Source organism: Alosa alosa, chromosome 9, assembly GCF_017589495.1.
Source record: "Alosa alosa isolate M-15738 ecotype Scorff River chromosome 9, AALO_Geno_1.1, whole genome shotgun sequence".
Taxonomy (NCBI): Eukaryota; Metazoa; Chordata; class Actinopteri; order Clupeiformes; family Clupeidae; genus Alosa; species Alosa alosa.
In genome coordinates this window covers 9,759,781-9,778,821 of record NC_063197.1, presented here as the reverse complement: position 1 = coordinate 9,778,821, position 19,041 = coordinate 9,759,781, and the positions used below count along the sequence as shown (strand labels likewise).

Here is a 19,041-nt window from a genome sequence, read left to right as displayed (position 1 = left end):
GATCAAAAGAGTATACTTAAATGAACATGGTCATGTAGGGCTAAGTCATGATTCGAAGGAAACATAGTGGTAATGGTCACAACAAATGTAAGGTAGGCTACTTCTTTCTTTCTCTCTCTCTCTCTATCACTCTCCATGAATGGCTGGCATGCTATTTATCATGAGAATGCTCCACTCAGAAAGGGTTAACCAGTGAGTTATTTTGAAATCTGACGAGGTAACTGCCATACCCACACACAGGCTGCAGTTGTTAGATGCCACCCTCATTGAAAGACATTTGAGGGCAAATATTTCTGCTCTATTAGACTAATAAACGTAGCCAGAAAGTTACTTAGAAGATTCCATGTACCATTGATTAACTGAGCCGAAATAATATGAAAGGTGAGTGAAAGATAACTTAGCTAAAATCAGCTATTAACCTTATAGTTCTAGCTATTCCAGTTAACTAGATGAATCTCATCAGTTGACATTTAACATTATAGATTCTGGTGTGTTTTGTTAACAAACGAGTTGAAATTAAAACTGCTTTGCTCTATCACTAAAGTTATGATGGGTGACATGCAACGGACGTTATGATTAATTGCGAAGTTAGCTAGTTAGCAGCATAATGTAAGCTAACTTGCTAGCTGTGCAAGTTGGTCGCTAGTCAGCTGTCTTATCCGCTTGGTCTAAGTAAGACTAGCTTAACCAAATACACCGTACTGAAAGTGCGAACACACGAGTAATAGCCATCGTTTCTAAACGACAGACAGTGCATCAACACCGTATGTTTAGGATACCCACTGGTATCTGGCTACTAGCCGCTAAACTGCTCTCTAACCTCAAGTCGGTTTTCTAACTGTAATTATTCATTCGGGAACAAAAAAGCTAACGTCAATATAATGTCACACATTTCTCAAATTGCTGTTGCAAAAATGCAATCTAAAGACTCGAACTTCTAGTTGTCGTAGGACAACGTTAAGCTTTATGTTTAGATCTACGTGAAATTGGAAAACAATAGGCAGTTTCACCCTTCTGTAAGGTTAAGGTTTTCCTTATGTCTGCAGGCCTATTTATCTGCTTCAGGGGGAAATGTTTCGACGTTAGTACGATCAATGCTGAGACTACTTACTAGCTGAAACTACTAGAATACTGCACACATTGACGTGGAACTTTGACACGCGAGAAACTTGTCTGTGCAAAATATTGCATCAAAATATGCAAGAATAACATTGTATCAGAATGTAGACTACGATAATATGGGTACAATGTTGATCTGTTAAGCACATAGACTGTATATATAGAACTGGACAGTGTGGTTGCATTCAGCAGTGTTCTATGGAATTGAAGCCGCTGAGGCGACGCCATCTTGGAAAATTTGTAACCAATTTGAAGTGCGGCTGCGCAGCAGAAGTTGAAGCATGCGCAGTGAAGAGGAGTCGCGGTCAGGCACGCCCACTCAGTTGCCACTCAGCGAGTTAAACACGCCCCTTGTCAAGTGAAACCCGCCCCCTTTTCCTTTCCACAACGCAAGTCGACTCGGCGCCGAAGGCTAGCTGGCTGGATGAATTTTGCGGCTGTGAGTTAAATAGTACAAACAACAATCGGTTTGTTCTTGTCTGGTAAGTGTTGAGTATCAACTCAAAAGTTTTTTTTGTCTATTGTTGTTCTTAAATACGTCTAAGAGAGCTTATTATGTTGATTATAGACTGTGACAATTTAGTATGGTGAATACTAATGATCTAACAACAGAAATACGGACAGCGAATTACATGCTAACGTTAGCAGCTACATTAACGTTACCGTCAACGGGAGGCTAAGTTAGTCGTTGAAGTGAAGATTAGCACACAGCTCCCGTAACAGTCGATGCATGATATACTTGGTTTTATTAGTTGTTGCTGTTTTCAAATATCTCAATCTTAATCTATGCCATCTCAACATGGAGTAACCATTGACTGTACATGGGGATTAATAACACTAGACAGTCAGTACAGTATATGATGTGATAAAGCAACGGTATGATGTGATAAAGCAACGCAAGTTAACGTTAACGTAATGTGAAGCATGGACCTCATCAACCCGTCATGTTAATGTACTAGCCAGTTTGCCAGCGTTGCATTTTTTCTAACTTTAACGACAGACACCTCTGTTAGAGCTACTTCTGTGATGGTAGGTCGGTAAAAATAGGTTGGTAGTTGTAGACCGCATAAGTGAATGATCGATAAATGAAACGCCTGCATTAAACACTACGCCAAGAACCAGTCACTTCCCAGGGATATCGGTGAACATTTGAGAAAGACCTTAGTTTGTCATCTAACGTCCATGATCAGTCATACTGATAACGTTATTTTTCAAGCTGACGTAAGTTAATAACATTCCCACCGCATATTTAAATGTGTAGTTAACATTAGCACACATATTTAATTAATTGGTATTACTAGTGGTGTTGAGTGCCTGATTAGATGCTTTGTAATGTTGTAAAATTGTCTGACTAACTTTATTGTAACTTTCCTTTTTGCAGGTAAGATGGCTGAATGTACTGGAGGTGGCGGCAAGGTGGTCTCCATGGTCTACATTAGTCTGCAAGCAAGGGAATGCCTACGTGAAGTGGTTTGGCTGGGGTGGTATGAGGTGGCATGTCCTCCTCCTTTCTCCAAGTCCCCTGACATCCATCTCCCTGACATCACCCAACGTCACTGGATCAACCTGAAGCCCCTTATACATGGGACATGGCACAGCACCACTACTTTCTGAAAACACATGACTTTCAATAACTTGCGTGGCACCAAGAAAGGTCTGCCGCTGCTCTGAACCTTCTGTTAATGTGACATCATTCATACTTGAGGCTGTACACATCCCTTTGTTTCTATTTTCTTTATTGATGTCACCCAAACTTCAACTTTCTGTATGCCCCTGAACTCACACAAATTGTAAATTGCAATGCGCCATTTAACCAGTGGTGTAGTCTAGTTATTTAGTTGCAGTGGTGGGTATACTGTGAGCAACCCCAAATGTTATTGAATCATGATCCTTGCCTATTTTAAATGGGTATATTGAAATGATGCTTTTTAAATGGGTTTACTGTGTAGTCCTGTGTATCACGTAGACTATACCATATTAAGGTATTTAAGTATTTATACTTAAATACCATATTTATACTTAAATACCATATACCAAGAGGCCATTGCTTAGTATTTAACTGTAGTCTACACAAAGATGTAGACGTTACAAGAATATTAATATCAGAATAATTATTGGTTGATACTAAATCAGTATTGATTGTTTTTTTTTTTTATTTCTTTTGTGGGATATATCATTCAGAATGTTGCAACATGGCCGGTCTTCAATCAGCCAAAGAGGACACATTGTAACTCCTCTCCTAGTTACTCTCCATTGGCTCCCTACAGTAGCCAGAATTAAATTTAAATCTCTCACTTTGGCCTATAGGACACTGACTGGATCTGCTCCTTGTTATTTTAATTCAATGATCAAGATATACATCCCCAACCGCCCACTGCGGTCTTCTGATGAGCGTCTATTGTGTCGACCAGTCTTAAACGCTAGGTCAAATTCAAGACTCTTTTCCTCAGTGGTTCCATGTTGGTGGAATGAGTTGCCCAGTGCTCTTAAGTTCTTGTGATAGTTTTTTGGTCTTTTAAGCACTTCTTATACATTATGGTTTGTATGCAGTAGTACTGTTTTATTTTCATTATAGGCTGTTGATTAATTTGACATTTGTTTATTATTGATATTCTCCTTAATGTAGTCTTACCATGTTATTGTTATTATATTATTGATTGAATGGGCATTATTATTTATTATTGCTTTCCCCCCTCATTTTCATTGTTTATTTCATTAGGCTATTGATTGATTCCTGTTTTAAGTATTATATTGTTTTGTATTTGTTAAGGGTAACCATAACCATCATCATAATGTGGTATTTTCTTATGCACTTGAAACAAAGAATAAAAATGTTTCTTTAAACGTAGTACCACTTTAAACACATCACACACTGAACGGCAAAGTAGCTTCCTGATTATGTGTAAAATGTTTAGTTTATGTTTAGAGTATCCTGATGTAGTAGGTCCATGTTCTCATATTTTTACAGTCACTTCAATATAGCAGAGCCCTTTTACTTTACTTATCAACTGGCTAATGCTAGCATGATGTAGCATGCTATGAGCTAATATACTTAGCATCTACGAAAGAACAGCACATATCTTTTTTCACAAAGAATCTGTCACAACTAACAACGATGTCTCTTACAAACAACTACACAATGTATGACTATCAATTTTGTATTTAGTCAGACTGTGATAAGATATAGCCTAATGATAATAACAGCAACACTTATTTAGGTTAGATTGTGGCGAAATCAGGTGTCGTTAAAATAAGTGAGCGATGACGTGGGTAGTGTCTGCAGCCTAGACGTTAAAACATAATGGACAAAGCGTCGTGTCTGCAGCCAGCCAGCTGTCAATCATAGGTGTAAACACGCCCTTTTTAGATTTGTTAATATAACATTAAAAAAAATAATTTCAGCGAGAAAAGAAAAATTGTGTGTATTGAAGCATCTTCAAAACTATTTTTTCGAATAAAAAGTTGTAGATACAAAAATAGTTTTAGGGGAGAAAAGTGACACGGAAAGTTGGCTACTTGGCCATTGAAATACATGGGGATGGGCGGAGTTACACATTGTACTGCAACCAGCCACCAGGGGGCTCTGGACTAGCGCTCGCATCACTCTTAACAGACGGCACACTGTCCAGTTCTATATATACAGTCTATGGTTAAGCACAGACAAAGTCGGGGAGCCTCAGCCTCTACATTTGCGACAAACTGTCCCACTCAACCTTTTCACTAAATGTGCTCTGAAAGAACACTTCAGGCATAGGCAGTTTGATTACATCACACCAAGTAAATCTATTTCTATGAATTATTTTATTAATTAAAGACAGAATACTTATATGATAGGTGGGGGGCCTGTATTTTAGTTTCTGCTTTTTTTGTTGCTATCAACCACCATCAATGATGTTGCTAAGCAACTGGCTATCTTTTTTCCTTTCCTGTGTTTTAAGGTTTGTATTCGAAATACCTTTTTATATCTGATGTGATGTGAAGTTAGCTGGGCACTTGTTATTACTATTGATGCTTGACATTGTAAGTCAATTGAACTGTAGGGTGGTTTAGGTGGTCTTGAAGGCCTATTGCTCCTGTAACATAGATGGATTTGCTCTTACAGAACTCCTGTAGGTGACCCACTGTTCCTCTGTAGTGACCATGGAGACTAAAGCGAACGGGTCTGTGGACATCAAAAGGTACGACTTATGTATATTTCTTTCTCCCATCAGTACTGTTAGAACGTACACCATGTATTCTGGGTTAATTTACCCAGGCTTGTCACTGATTCAAGTTGTTGAAAAAGCTCCCCGGGGCTAGTTAGTTAACCTAGTTGTTGTAAATTTGATCTGTTTGCCTTGCATGTGACTGACAGCACGGTGGAGAATGGTGAGCTTCCAGACCCTGCCCTGTGGGCGGTCGCTGATGTTGTCAATTACTTCAAAGCTACTGGGTTTGAGGAACAAGCAAACGCTTTCCAGGATCAGGTAAGACTGAGGGGAAAAAAAACACGTTGCGCATAACAAATTGCTTTTAAATCCATTGACTTCTGATTTTCAAAAACTGTAGACAGTGTTGGGTCAGATTACTTTGAAATGTAATCCATTACCGAGTACAGACAGACTACATGTCAATTTTTGTAATCTGTTATGTAATCCATTGGATTACAAAAGTAATGTAACTTAAGCTGAATATTTTTGGATTTCTTCAAAATAAAATACTCAAAATTAAACTCATTAAATAAAAAAGACACTAAACATTGTTCCACCAATATTCCTTTTGTTTTTCACTTTAAAGGAGGAAATGTATGTCGTCTTTGTGTGTCAGAGCTTGAATCGAAGCTCTGGATGTCTGCCAACTAGTGGTAAAGAGTACAAATGAGATTTTACACTGTACTCGAGTCTATTGTCTGTTTTATTCAGTAATGACGCTTGTCGCAATATTGCGACTTGGACGGTTAGAGGGTTAAGCCCAAAAGTTCGGGGGTGTCACCACCGGGAAAATGTATTAAATATTGTTATGTTAAAGGAATACGCCACCCAATGTCAGTAGTAATATTCTTACCTTAACTTTCATGAGTTGAGTCATACCTCTCCCGCATTGGTACGTGCATTCAAACACTCTGGTGCGCGGCGCGAATGTGTTAGCATGTTGCTATGCTAGCGGGCTCAGACGTAGCCAGGCGTAGAAGTAATCAAAAACATCCACGTTTTCCCGACTTACATACAGTTGCATGAGTAGTTGATAAAAAATGTCTACGGTCACACAATATGAAACGTGGCGATTTTCCAAGCGAATAAACAGGAGAACTACAATGTGTGGCGCAATAGCACTTGGGAGTACTTTGACCTAGCGTAGTAATATTAATTAACACCTAATTGTAGATCCTATCCACAACAGAGTTTAGAATCCATGCTTGATCGACCCCTCAGCCTCCCCCTCCCCTCTGAGCAAGAGAGAGGCACACACACTAGAGATGCGCTGATGGGCTATTATTTCAACCATAACTGCATAGCAAAACTTATCATCCATCCGCCATCCATCAGCACCAGTTTTTTGACCAATTTTCAAAACCGCACCCGCCCACCATCCGCTGGTTGTTTTAATGTATGGGTGATGCAGCGCTGCTGACGTGAGGCTAGAAAGCTCTTGCCTGTTCTAGAAAGACTGATCCAATGCAGCAAATACTATATTAAAAGGCTAAAGTCCTACATTGGCTATGTTGTAGCCTATCCCCAGAATATCAGCAACAAACTCGGTCTCTGTCTCGCAAAACAGTCTCCAAATAAAACATGTTGGCATGTTTTTAGCTAAAAATGTGGAGAATGCAATGCAATCAAGCATTTTGGACGATATATTGGCACAAGCTGGCAGAATAGGCAACATGTCGATGTAGGACTTTAGCCTTTTAATATATTTGCTGCATTGGATCAGTCTTTCTAAAACAGACAAGAGCTTTCTAGCCTCACGTCAGCAGCGCTGCATCACCCATATAGGCCTACATTAAAACAACCAGCGGATGGTGGGCGGGTGCGGTTTTGAAAATTGGTCAAAAAACTTTGGTGCGGATGGATGATAAGTTTTGCTACTCATGCAACTGTATGTAAGTCGGGAAAACGTGGATGTTTTTGATTACTTCTACATCTGGCTACGTCTGAGCCCGCCAGCATAGCAACATGCTAACACGTTCGCGCCGTGCACCAGAGCGTTTGAGTGCACGTACTGACACGGGAGAGGTATGACTCAACTCGTGAAAGTTAAGGTAAGAACATATATTACTACTGACATTGGGTGGCGTGTTCCTTTAATGCACAAGTTCTGTGCACTTTCAGTCAGAGATTAGGGCTTGCACTATACCTAAAACACGCGTGCATAGGCCTACCGTAAATCCTCAAATTTTAGCCGGGCCTCAGATTCGGACAAATAAAGGCTGGCCCCCAAATAGCCTACAAGCCGGAGTAATAATTGCCTACATTGTTTGATTTAACTCAATGAAATAAAAGAGTTCTTAATATTTTATATTGTTGGTTGGTTTAATACTGTTGCCAATGAAAAGTCGTTGTCCTACACTGGGTCTCCAACAATTCGCTCTCAAGCTAGCAGTCGTTTGCCGCCCCCTTCTGAGCTTGCCAGAGGCTGAAGCAGTACTAGCCTATATTTAAACACAATTGTTGCCGCGAGGCATTCCATCCTACACATATAATAAAAAAGTAAATCATGCATAATTAAAGAATAACTCAATTTAGGCTACCGTAGGCCTACGCAATAAGGTTTCCATTACAGCACAGTGCACGTTCAATGAATGAATGAAAGCGGACGCTTTGTCTCGCAATAAACAGCGGGTGGAAATTCCGACACTCTTCCAACTACATGAAACTTAATTGTGAACCATCAAATACCCCCCAGATTTCAGTGCCCATCAGTCCCAACATTTAGCAATATAATCAAACAGTTCAAAAGTAAATTAAATCCCAAACATCAACAACATATTCTGCTTTTGATAGCTTGCTGGTATGCCACTCCAAACAAAACGCATGTCTCACAATAAAACACACGTAAGAAATAAAGGCCTGCCTCGAATACAAGCCTGCCCCAAATAAAGGCCTGTGCTTTGCGCAGCCTAAGAAGACCCCGGCCATAATTTGAGGATTTACGATAGTCTGTCTTCTAAACATTCCTCACCCGTTATCCAGACATGCATGAAAACATTTTAAAACAAAACTCAGCCAAGTTATTTTGAGAATGATGACTTTCTCTTCAGCATTGTCTTAACCGTTAAAACAAGACAGATATGACGATTGCAACAATGTTTACAGAGATACACTGTAAGATGGGCTGCAAAGATTATGCAGACTGTTACAATTGATTGAAACATGCGCGCACACACACACATTATCGAATGTCTTTCTACATGGGTTTAGTTAATGATTGGGCTATAATAAGACCACACTTTAATAGTGGTTGGTGTAAACCGGGACATTTTAGAGGCTTTTGTCGGGACACGCAACTCAAAATCGCGACTGTCCCGGTTAAACCAGGACGTCTGGTCACCCTATTCTGTGTGGTAGTTGAAAAACTTGTCTTTCCAGATTAAATGTCCATACTGGTTAAAGGAGAATTCCGGTGTGAAATTGACCTAAAGTGTGTTGAAACATGATACCGAGTGTGAACGTATGTCTCATAGCCCATCTCGGCTTGTCCCCTGCACTCCAAAATCTGGCGCTAGTTAGCCGATGCTACCAACAGCTTTTTCAATGGTGGTGCTTCGGCATCGGGCTAGCCATGCAAATAAATCACTGTTTTACACCATTTACCATTTGAATGTCTAGCCCGATGCCGAAGCAGCATCCATCAACTGGCCATGCACAGGAACTGGCCATGCATTTCTGACCAGGAAGTCAGAAGGATAGTCAGAAGAGTAGCCCAAGAGCCAAGGACCACTCGGAGAAAGCTCCAGAAAGACTTGGAGGCAGCAGGTACAATTGTTACAGAGAAAATCATAGATAATGCACTCCACCGCCATGGCCTCTATGCACGCTCATCCCGCATGACTATTGCTGAAGAAAAACATGTCAAAGCTCGTTTAAAGTTTGCTACACAACAGTTGGACAATCCTATGAAATATTGAGAGAATGTATTCTGGTCAGGCGAGAGCAAAATTTAACTTTTTGGATGTCATACTACACACTGTATTTGGAGGAGAAATGGCACTGTGCATCACCCTAAAAATATCCTACCAACAGTGAGGTTTAGAAGTGGTGGCATCATGGTACTGGCAGGCTTCATACAGTTAAAGGAATGATGAATGGAGTCATTTTGTTCTGGGAGAATCTTTACATCCACCAGGATGATGAGGATGAGACATGGCTAGACCTTCCAGCAGGACAATGATCCAAAGCATTCAGCAAAGGAAACTCTCAATTGATTTCAGAGAAAGGAAATCAAGGCCCTGAATTCAATCCAATTGAACAGTTTTGGAAGTTAACTAAAGATCAGGATTCACAAGAGGGACTCCTGGAATCTTCAATATTAAAGGACTATCTGTTTAAAAGAATGGGCCAAAATCACACCAGAATACTGTGATGGATTAGTTTCGTCATACAGGAAATGCCTTGAAGCTGTCATTACGAATAAAGGCTTTTCCACAAAGTATTTAAGATATTTCAGCAGGCGTGTTCAATACTTTTTTCCTGTGTCATTCCACTTTATTACACATAACTCTACCTATGGACTTTAATGTTTGGATTTTTTTATATGGGTTATGAAATTTTCATGTAAATAGCCTCATTGGAAGTATACTTACTGAAAGAATTGTTGACGTGTTCAATACTTATTTTACCCGCTGTATATGTTTTTTTCCTCTTCATTAGACATTTTTTTACTGATGCGACTTATACTCCAGAGCGATTTATAGTCCGGAAAATACGGTACACTGTATATTGACTGCATGATGTGAAGCTATGTTATGTATTGAAAAACATAATCAAAATCTAATCAAGTAAGCTTAATCTTCGACAATGTAACTATAATCTGATTACACATTTCTTTTATGTAATCTGGTCTGATTATAGCTTCCTGGTTTTTGTAATCTGATTACGTTCTAATCAGTTACTACCCAACCCTGTATATGTGGGTCAATGACGTTACGCTCATTTTTTTGTGTACATATGGGTTACATACATTTAAAATTTGAAAATAATTTGACAAATTATTTCCAAATATCATTTTCATCAAACCCTAATCTTAAAGTTTTGGATTTATTTAATTTTGAAAGAGTATTAATTGAATTTGGGTAAAATTGTCAACACGGTGTAACCACAAAAACATGAACCAAATAATTACACTTGCTGAAAAAAATGTGAAATTCTCTCCAAAATCCCTTCTAAAATAATCTGGCATGATCTTGAACTTTTCTATATTTAATACAAGTAATGAACTTTTCTATATTTAATACAAGTAATGAAACCCCATTGTTCTGATTGTTTGAATTAATATGGGGAATCGTGTCAGTCACATCAACCACTTAAAATGTCAAGCGGTGTAACCACTTTAAGGAGCACCATTTAAGGAGCAATTTTGTATGTATTATGTCAGAGAATCATGTGACAGGAAATTATGTAATAGAGAAGGACCCTTCAAGATCCCAACTGCTATGAGTCAAGGTTAGCAACTCTCTTAAAGTAACATAATAGTGTTTTTAGGCCATGGCCAGGCAAGCTTAGGTTACATGTCAAATGGTATGACCTTTTAAAAATGTTGATAAATCATAATAATCATAAAATATTAAATTTAATGAAAAAACTGTGTTTGAATATTCACATAAAGGTGAAGTGTGTACATAGTTGTCCATAATAATGCCTGCAAATGTTGCTTTTAAATAGAAATGTCAAATGGTGTAACCGGTTGTGACTCTTTTCTGTTTGAGACCAGTTTGATCAGATTCAGGGCCAAGAGTATGTAATTTTAGGAGCCAATTATATTATTTTTATAATTTAAATAGTGACTAACTGTTTAGCATGAACAATAGCTTTAAAAGGGTTTAATTAGATTGCAATTTAAGCGATTTTTGAAATTTCATTTTAAATTTAAACTTCCATAATTATTTTTTTAGATTTTATTATGATGTATGTAAACAGTATGTTCAAATTATAATGCCACTTATAAGCAAGAAAAACTTGTCTCGCCACAGAGTGCATGTGAACGCAGATCCTACCCACTCTTTCACTCACTCTTATTCTCTCTCACACACACTTTGGGCCCTAATTTAGCAATATAAAATGCATGGTCACTAGCAAATAGCGTAAATACATTTATGGGTTTGTCCAGTCCACATTCGGGGTGGTTTTGTAATCAAACGTCAGGTGCCTGGCGCATAAAGGTGGATCTTATGTTTCTTAATCAGTCATGGGTGTGTTTTGGGCTTACCATCCTTTAAACCAATGAGGAGGACATCTGTCATTCCCTTTAACAGCAAGCAGGGCAACTTCAAACAGCGCATCAGTATTTTGATAGTCAACGGTGTATTTGAAGGATTCTGCTTGTACGCAAGACCGTATGGAACAGGTATTCCACTAAGCCATTCTTTACTAAAACCGAGTAGAGTATAGGCTACACACATCTGCACTTGTCTATTAATTGAACATATAGGCAAAGTGAAACTAACTTCACTGTGGTGTCATAGTCAACGACAAAACAGTTATACACAGTTAATTACTTTCAATATTGACTGACAATGGGTTACCAGCAAAAACATAGCCTGAAAAAAGCAAAACTTCCCCCTATAATGTTCGAATGACTGAATAAATAACCTAAGGACATTTATTCTGCAGAGGAATTGCTGCTTACATCTCGTGACAGTGACGGTTTCATATCTTCTTTAAGCTATAGACCAGGCTTTTCTTGGTCAGTGCCATAATGCTTTTAGACGGTATAAGATAGTGATTTTTAGATCATGTGCCAGACCACACCTTATGTCGGTAATTGCCACACCCCCCTGGGCATATTATTTAATAAAAGTGAAGTGTAAGATAGGAAAAACTTTAAGTCCAGAATAATAATACGCTTTGTGCCAGGTTTTGCATCACAAAATAGGGCCCTTTATCTCACTCTCTTTGAAAATAATGGGTATAGACTGAAATTGTATGAACTGAATTGAAATCAAATAGAACACAAGTTTCTTCATTGATGTTATGAAATGATATTTGATATGGAATATGATGAATGACATGAATACAATATATCCAAAATATCCAATTCAGTTTAGCTTTGTAAGACGTCACTCGTCAGGACCAATGAGGGAACTGGGAGTGGTCGAAGAAAATCGTGAAGCTGTCCGTGCGCTGTTGGAAATATATCAATTGATTATAAACCCCTGTTAAACCTAATAAATCTGACTCCGCTCAATATTAGAAAAGTTTCGGTTCATTGTAACATCCGTAGTGGGTTGATACGCCCACAATACATATTGTTAATGAGAATGCCTAACTCGTTTTCTTGTGACACACACTCAAGCTTAGGAATATATACTATAGGTCTCCTCCATCTGCCGATTAATTCGGGCGGTTCCTAAACATAACACGTATTGGTCTGGAAGTGGTCAGAGGTTACGTGCTGATCCGGACTGCTATACTCATCAGCGTGTTAGGTAGTCAAGCAAATTCCTATGCTACAGGGGGTCAGGCTGTGCTAGGTTTTCGCAGCCAATCTAGGACCATCGCTGACAAACTGCCCACCGCTGTGTAATGCTTGGTCATTTCATAATAACATGCCAGCTCCCAGGTGATTTAGTTTCTACGGCGGCGATAACTAATCCCAACCGTCCATTATGCTAGTAACGTTACCTAAACTGCTACTCTGGACTACAAGTACAATAGAAAGGCTATGCGGGTCAGAACATCACAATTTATTTGTCAGATACAAGCTATTCATCCAATACATTATAGAAGGTACATCTAAATTAATAATGTGAAAGTTACAAAAACAGGTTAAAGGAACATTTAGGAAACCATATGAAGCAATCAGAGAATATACATACCAGCTCAGAGGATGATGGCTACACACCAGAGTGGTGCGGGAGATTCTGACTACAGAATGGTTCCTAGAATGCTCTGTGAACCTCACTTAAATAGTTTACCCAGTTTGTGGTTGGTTACATTGAAATGGATCACATGATTGGAGGTCAGCTGACTTTGGGTCACATGAGAAGTACTTTGATGAGACTTGAGACCATTGTTGTAGTGAGAGTGCATTAATCAAGACATGACAATGTACACATTAATTACATTTCCTGCTTTCTAGTTAGTTTCTCCTGTGAAAAAGGCAAAGGTTAGAGATATAATCAAAAGTTGTTGTAGCAGCAATATGTGACAATGGGCCCACCATGAGGTCATACCATCATGTGGTAGGGTAATTAATCAACACATGATCAGGAGTTTGATCAGTATAGAAACATTAGGACTCCTTACAGCCTTGATGCCTATTTTCTGTGTCAATTTCTTGTCCTATTGCTATAAACGTTTTATGGTCAATTGGTGTAACCGATTTATGTCAATTAATGTAACCAGTATTTTGTCTAAAATACTAATAATGTACAAAAAAATGAATATGGATAATGATTTAATACTCTACTGTAATAATGGTTGTTTAAACCATTTTTACTCATGGTCAAAGAATAGACAGAAAACAAGATGTTTACAGCATATGGTCTTGCTCAGTACAGTGAAAAACCCAAATATTTTAAATTTAGAAATAAATATAATAAAACATATTCTCATAGGATTTTACAAAATAAACTAATAATTTCATGAGAGCAATTGCATGAACTCTAGGAGGTGTGAAATATTAGATGTCATTTTTGTGGTTACACCATATGACAATTTAACAGGCTGTTAGTTCTATCTTTTATTAAAAAATAGCATGTCTTATTAAATAATATGAATACAACAGAAATACAAAGTATACATGTATATGTTTTGTTTTAAAGGTTTAAACATATTTTACATTTTCTCATCTTACCAACCCTTAGGCCATCCTTAAAAATATTTTCGTTTGCCGTAACCCGACCGACCCTGTCAATTTAGAACCGACCCAAATATTTATTTTTTTCCCCTTTTAGTCCGACCGACTTGCCGGGTTGTAAACTTTAGCGTTAATACCGACCGATTTTTTTTACTCTAAACAACCAATACAAATGCAATAAAATAATATTTCTTTTAGTAGGCCCAAGTATTGTGAATATAAATTGCCTACATGCAAACGTCGCTCACTTAAATAAAACCCTGTGGCGCCATCTCTACACCATTGGTTTTCACGATGTCACACTATGGCCCTCGCTTCGTTTCATTCACACAAACTGATGACGGCTTTTTTGGCATGAAGTTCTGGAAGAACTGTGGCCAGATCTTTTCTCATCCCTTCTCCCCCCCTAGTCTAACGGTGACCGTGTCGGAGTATAGAAATTGGTTGTGGTCTATTTAGCATTTCTCAAAATATGGGTCCGCAACATGGAGACTGCTTGTCCGCTGAGTCGGAGGAAATTTGGCCCGGTGCTTCATTTGATAATTTGCTGCGCAGTTGATCAAGAAACCGCTGATCGACGAAAAAATAAAACAAACGTTTCTGCTATCGATGTCATTAAACATGGAGCCCTACAATTAAGTGGTATGAGCATTCATTCAATGCTTGGCGTCTGCGTGAGAGAAACTGAAACTAATCGATAACGATGGTATCAAAGCTCCGCTTCAACCTGTTGGAAGGCTATTTATGTAATTAACTTAAACTTAATAGAACGACGTTGTTTTTGGAACTTCCTTAGAAACAGAGCAGAGACTGTATGATACACTGTATAGCATTGAGTATTGTAGGCCTATAGTCAAATTTCAATATAACGTGGCCAAGAGCTTGTAGCCTTCTTTCTGGGTACATGTAGATGAGCCCTATGACCCCCAAAGTCTGCCATGACCGGGCCTCAGGTCAAAGTTTGAGAAAGGCTGGTCTATATAACCTGCATCAGAATGAGGTTTGCAATGGTGCGCCTGAAGGTACGGGTTGAAGACCCAGTCAGTTACATCAATGATATGCACATTTGTGTAAATGCATTCCCTCGTAATCACCATGACCAAAATTGTACTTTTTTTTTACTTTGAATCTTGAAAAAAAAAATATTGACCTACCTACCGACCCATTTTTAATTTTTTTTGGCTGTTACTGCAAACAAAAATATTTTTAAGGATGGCCTTATCTGTCACTGACCCATGTATACCGTAAAACTTAAAATAATAGCCGAGCGTGATGAAGTGTTTTGAGAAGCTTGTGAAAAACATTATCTGCTCATCCCTCCCTGCCTCCTTCGACCCCCTCCAATTTGCTTACAGAGCCAACAGGTCTACAGAGGATGCCATCTCAAACCTCATGCACACCACCTTAACTCACCTGGAGGAGGGGAATGGGAATTATGTGAGGATGCTGTTCATTGACTTTAGTTCAGCATTCAACACGATAGTACCTCTCACCTTGGTCACAAAGATGAAGGCCTTAGGACTGAACACCACCCTGTGTCACTGGATATTTGACTTCCTCACCAACCGTTCACAAGTGGTTAGAGTGGGGGGTCTGACATCTGACTCATTAACCATCAGCACTGGTGCTCCCCAAGGCTGTGTTTTGAGTCCACTGCTGTACAACATCTACACACATGACTGCAAAGCCAACAGTAGTCATACCTCCATCATCAAGTTTGCAGATGACACAGTGATCTTGGGCCTGATTAGTAACAACAATGAACAGTTCTACTTGGATGAGGTTGATGAGGTGGCACAGTGGTGTCAATCTAACAGCTTGACACTGAATATCAATAAAACCAAGGAAATGGTAGTGGATTACAGAAGGCAGCAGCAGAACTACAGTTACACCCCACTAATGATCAGCGGGCAACCTGTAGAGAGAGTCACAAGTTTTAAATACCTTGGTGTCCACATTACTGAAGACTTAACATGGACTGTTAACACTCAATATGTTCTGAAGAAGTCCAGACAACGACTCTACTTCCTTCGTCAGCTAAGGAAATTCAAAGTTTCTACATCCATCATGAAGGCCTTCTACACTTCAGCGGTTGAGAGTGTTCTAACTGGTAGCATCATCACCTGGTATGGGAACTCCACAGTTAGAGATTGTAGTACTCTGCAGAGAGTAGTGCGCCTCAGCTGAACGTATCTATAAGAACTCAACTCCCTGCTCTACAAGATATCATTTCCAGAAGAGTACTCCTAAGAGCCCAAAAGATTCTGAAGGACTCTTCTCATCCTAACAATGGATTATTCCTACCGCTGAAATCAAGAAGACGCCTATGTAGTCACAAAGCCAGAACTGAGAGACTCAGGAGAAGTTTTTATCCCCAGGCCATCCGAACTCTGAACTCACACTATACTGACTTTGCACACATTCACTCCTCAGCACTCTCAAACATTTCCCAACTCTGAACTCACACTATACTGACTTTGCACTCATTCACTCCTCAGCACTCATGACCCCCACACACACACACCCACACACACACCTACAAGACTTTTAGCACTTTTACATCCCTCTCCCTATGCTACAGACCTTTTATTTATTTTCTTATTTCATCACACGTCAAAACACACACACACACACACACACACACATATCTGACTTTCTCCAACTTTTGCACACTTTTATTTATTATTTTTGATTTCTCCTCCAACTACCCATGTCCTTGATTGCCTAGCCTTTCTGCCCCCCACCCCCACCCCACCCCACCCCATCCCCAACACACACACTTACATCATCACTGTCATCACTTCTCACATACATACAGCACTCCTCTACATACTTGCTGCACACTGCCCCCCCCCCCACATACACAGCACATTGTCTTCAGGATCTTCTCCAACACACATCCTCTACATACTTACAGCACACTGCCCCCACCTACCCACACACACACACTACACACATACACACACAGTCACTGCTCCACTCCACCCCACACACACACACATCTTCACTGTCATCACTCACATACATTACATACAGTACTCTGCTTGCAATAGTAAGTCCCTGACCCCAACAACACACACACTTACATCATCACTGTCATCACTTCACATACATACAGCACACTGCTTGCTACAGTAAGCCTCCTCTACATACTTGCTGCACACTGCCCCCACATACACAGCACATTGTCTTCAGGATCTTCTCCAACACACATCCTCTACATACTTTACAGCACACTGCCCCCACCTACCCACCTACACACACACTACACACACACACACACACAGTCACTGCTCCACTCCCTCCCTCCCACACACACACACATCTTCACTGTCATCACTCACATACATTACATACAGTACTCTGCTTGCAATAGTAAGTCCCTGCCCCTACATACACAGCACATTATTTCATCAGGAAGCTTCTCCAACACACATCCCCAACATACTTACAGCACACTGCCCCCCAATACACAGCACATTGTCTCATGAGGAAGCTTCCAACACACATATTGCACACTGCCCTCTCCCCACATACACAGCACACTATCCCATCTCCCTGTCATCCCCCCAACACACACACCAAGACCCCTGGCAGTTGGGTTAGCCCCTTGAGCCGTGGATCTGCCCAAGGTTTCTTCCTTGGTAAGGGAGTTTTCCTTGCCCCTGTTGCTCTTGGGTGCTCCTTGTTGGTGCCCCCACCCAATCCCAATCCTCCCCACCTTTTTATGCAGCCCTTGCCACTTAATCTACTAAACCCCTCTTCTACTGCACTTTTTACCCCCCCCCCCCTTTTTATGCACAAATAGGCTGACACCAGACATAATTTCACTGCATTTCTTACTTCCAGTAACTATATGCATGTGACAATAAACTTCCTTGTATCCTTGTATCCTTGAGTCCCAAATAGACGGCTGTCTCTTTTAATCGCCTGGTGTGGCTACAGGTTTGGGTTAAAGGCCGGTATCAAATAGAGGCCGGGTCTGTTTTTTAGTTTCGGGTTGTATTTAATATTCTAAAACCCGTCAGATCGTCTGTTTAAAGCCCAATTCAAACCAAAGATTCACAATAAGACAAAACCATTGCAGAAAGGAGTTGCAGTGGTGTGAATTAGATGTTGCAAGCCGTCACAAAGCATTCATTATGTCTAGTCACAGTTGCAAGGTTTTAGAATGTTGCATCAAGGTGCTGGTTTATAGAATGCTGCAGCTCATCTCGTTGCAAATTGTTGGTCTTTGGGGTGGCCTTAAGCCAGTATGATGCAGACTGCGCACACTAACGTTATGATTAGATGGCATTAAAGACTGTGGTGGGGAAAAGCTAGAGTTCCAAATTGTATAACTTTTTTCAATATGAATTGCCTATATGTCCGACTTCGTCATCGTTCAATTCATCCCTTTTGTTTCTAATTTGCGGATAGGCAGATGGTAAGCTTGTTTTTATGCTGGCAACAAAACAAAAGGGTTCGTGAACGTTATTCTTTATTCTAAATGCATACCGCCATGGCAATAAAGAGAAAGAAGTAGGCTATGATTTGAAATGTAAGCTTACTATTGTCAAATTTGCCAAATAAAATACGGGGAAACAATATGGTTCATGCTCTCTCTCATGCTGTTTCCTTCGTGCCGAAAAGGAGGGAGAATGAAACATTATGCATGTTCCACTTTTGCATAAATAATTCCTGAACGGTTTTGGTCAGGGCTGATAATGCAACTGCGTTTGACAGAGGACAGGTATAGGCTAGATTGTTAGTGACAAAATATGAGCTTTCAGTGTGATACGATCTCTTTGTAAAATATGTTTGATTAAAACGTGTTTCATCTGTTCTGGCTATCCCCGCTATTTGGATCTTATCTCACTCAGGGCCATATGTACTAACGCGTTTGCGCCCACTTCAGGCGTATTTGTTTCGCAACGTGCGTGAAAA

At 39.7% G+C, this 19,041-nt stretch overlaps 1 protein-coding gene across 1 annotated transcript in view; it reads left to right on the top strand.

Moving 5' to 3' along the window:
- The first annotated feature begins 207 nt into the window (after nucleotides 1-207).
- The window catches only part of samd13 (sterile alpha motif domain containing 13), a 23,860-nt gene continuing 5,026 nt past the window's right edge, over nucleotides 208-19,041 (top strand). Inside the window, exons 1-3 of the mRNA XM_048252578.1 lie at nucleotides 208-381; nucleotides 5,222-5,297; nucleotides 5,474-5,585. Coding sequence (XP_048108535.1) covers nucleotides 5,260-5,297; nucleotides 5,474-5,585 — 150 coding nt within the window. The 5' untranslated portion in view covers nucleotides 208-381; nucleotides 5,222-5,259. The remainder of the gene's footprint in view (nucleotides 382-5,221; nucleotides 5,298-5,473; nucleotides 5,586-19,041) is intronic.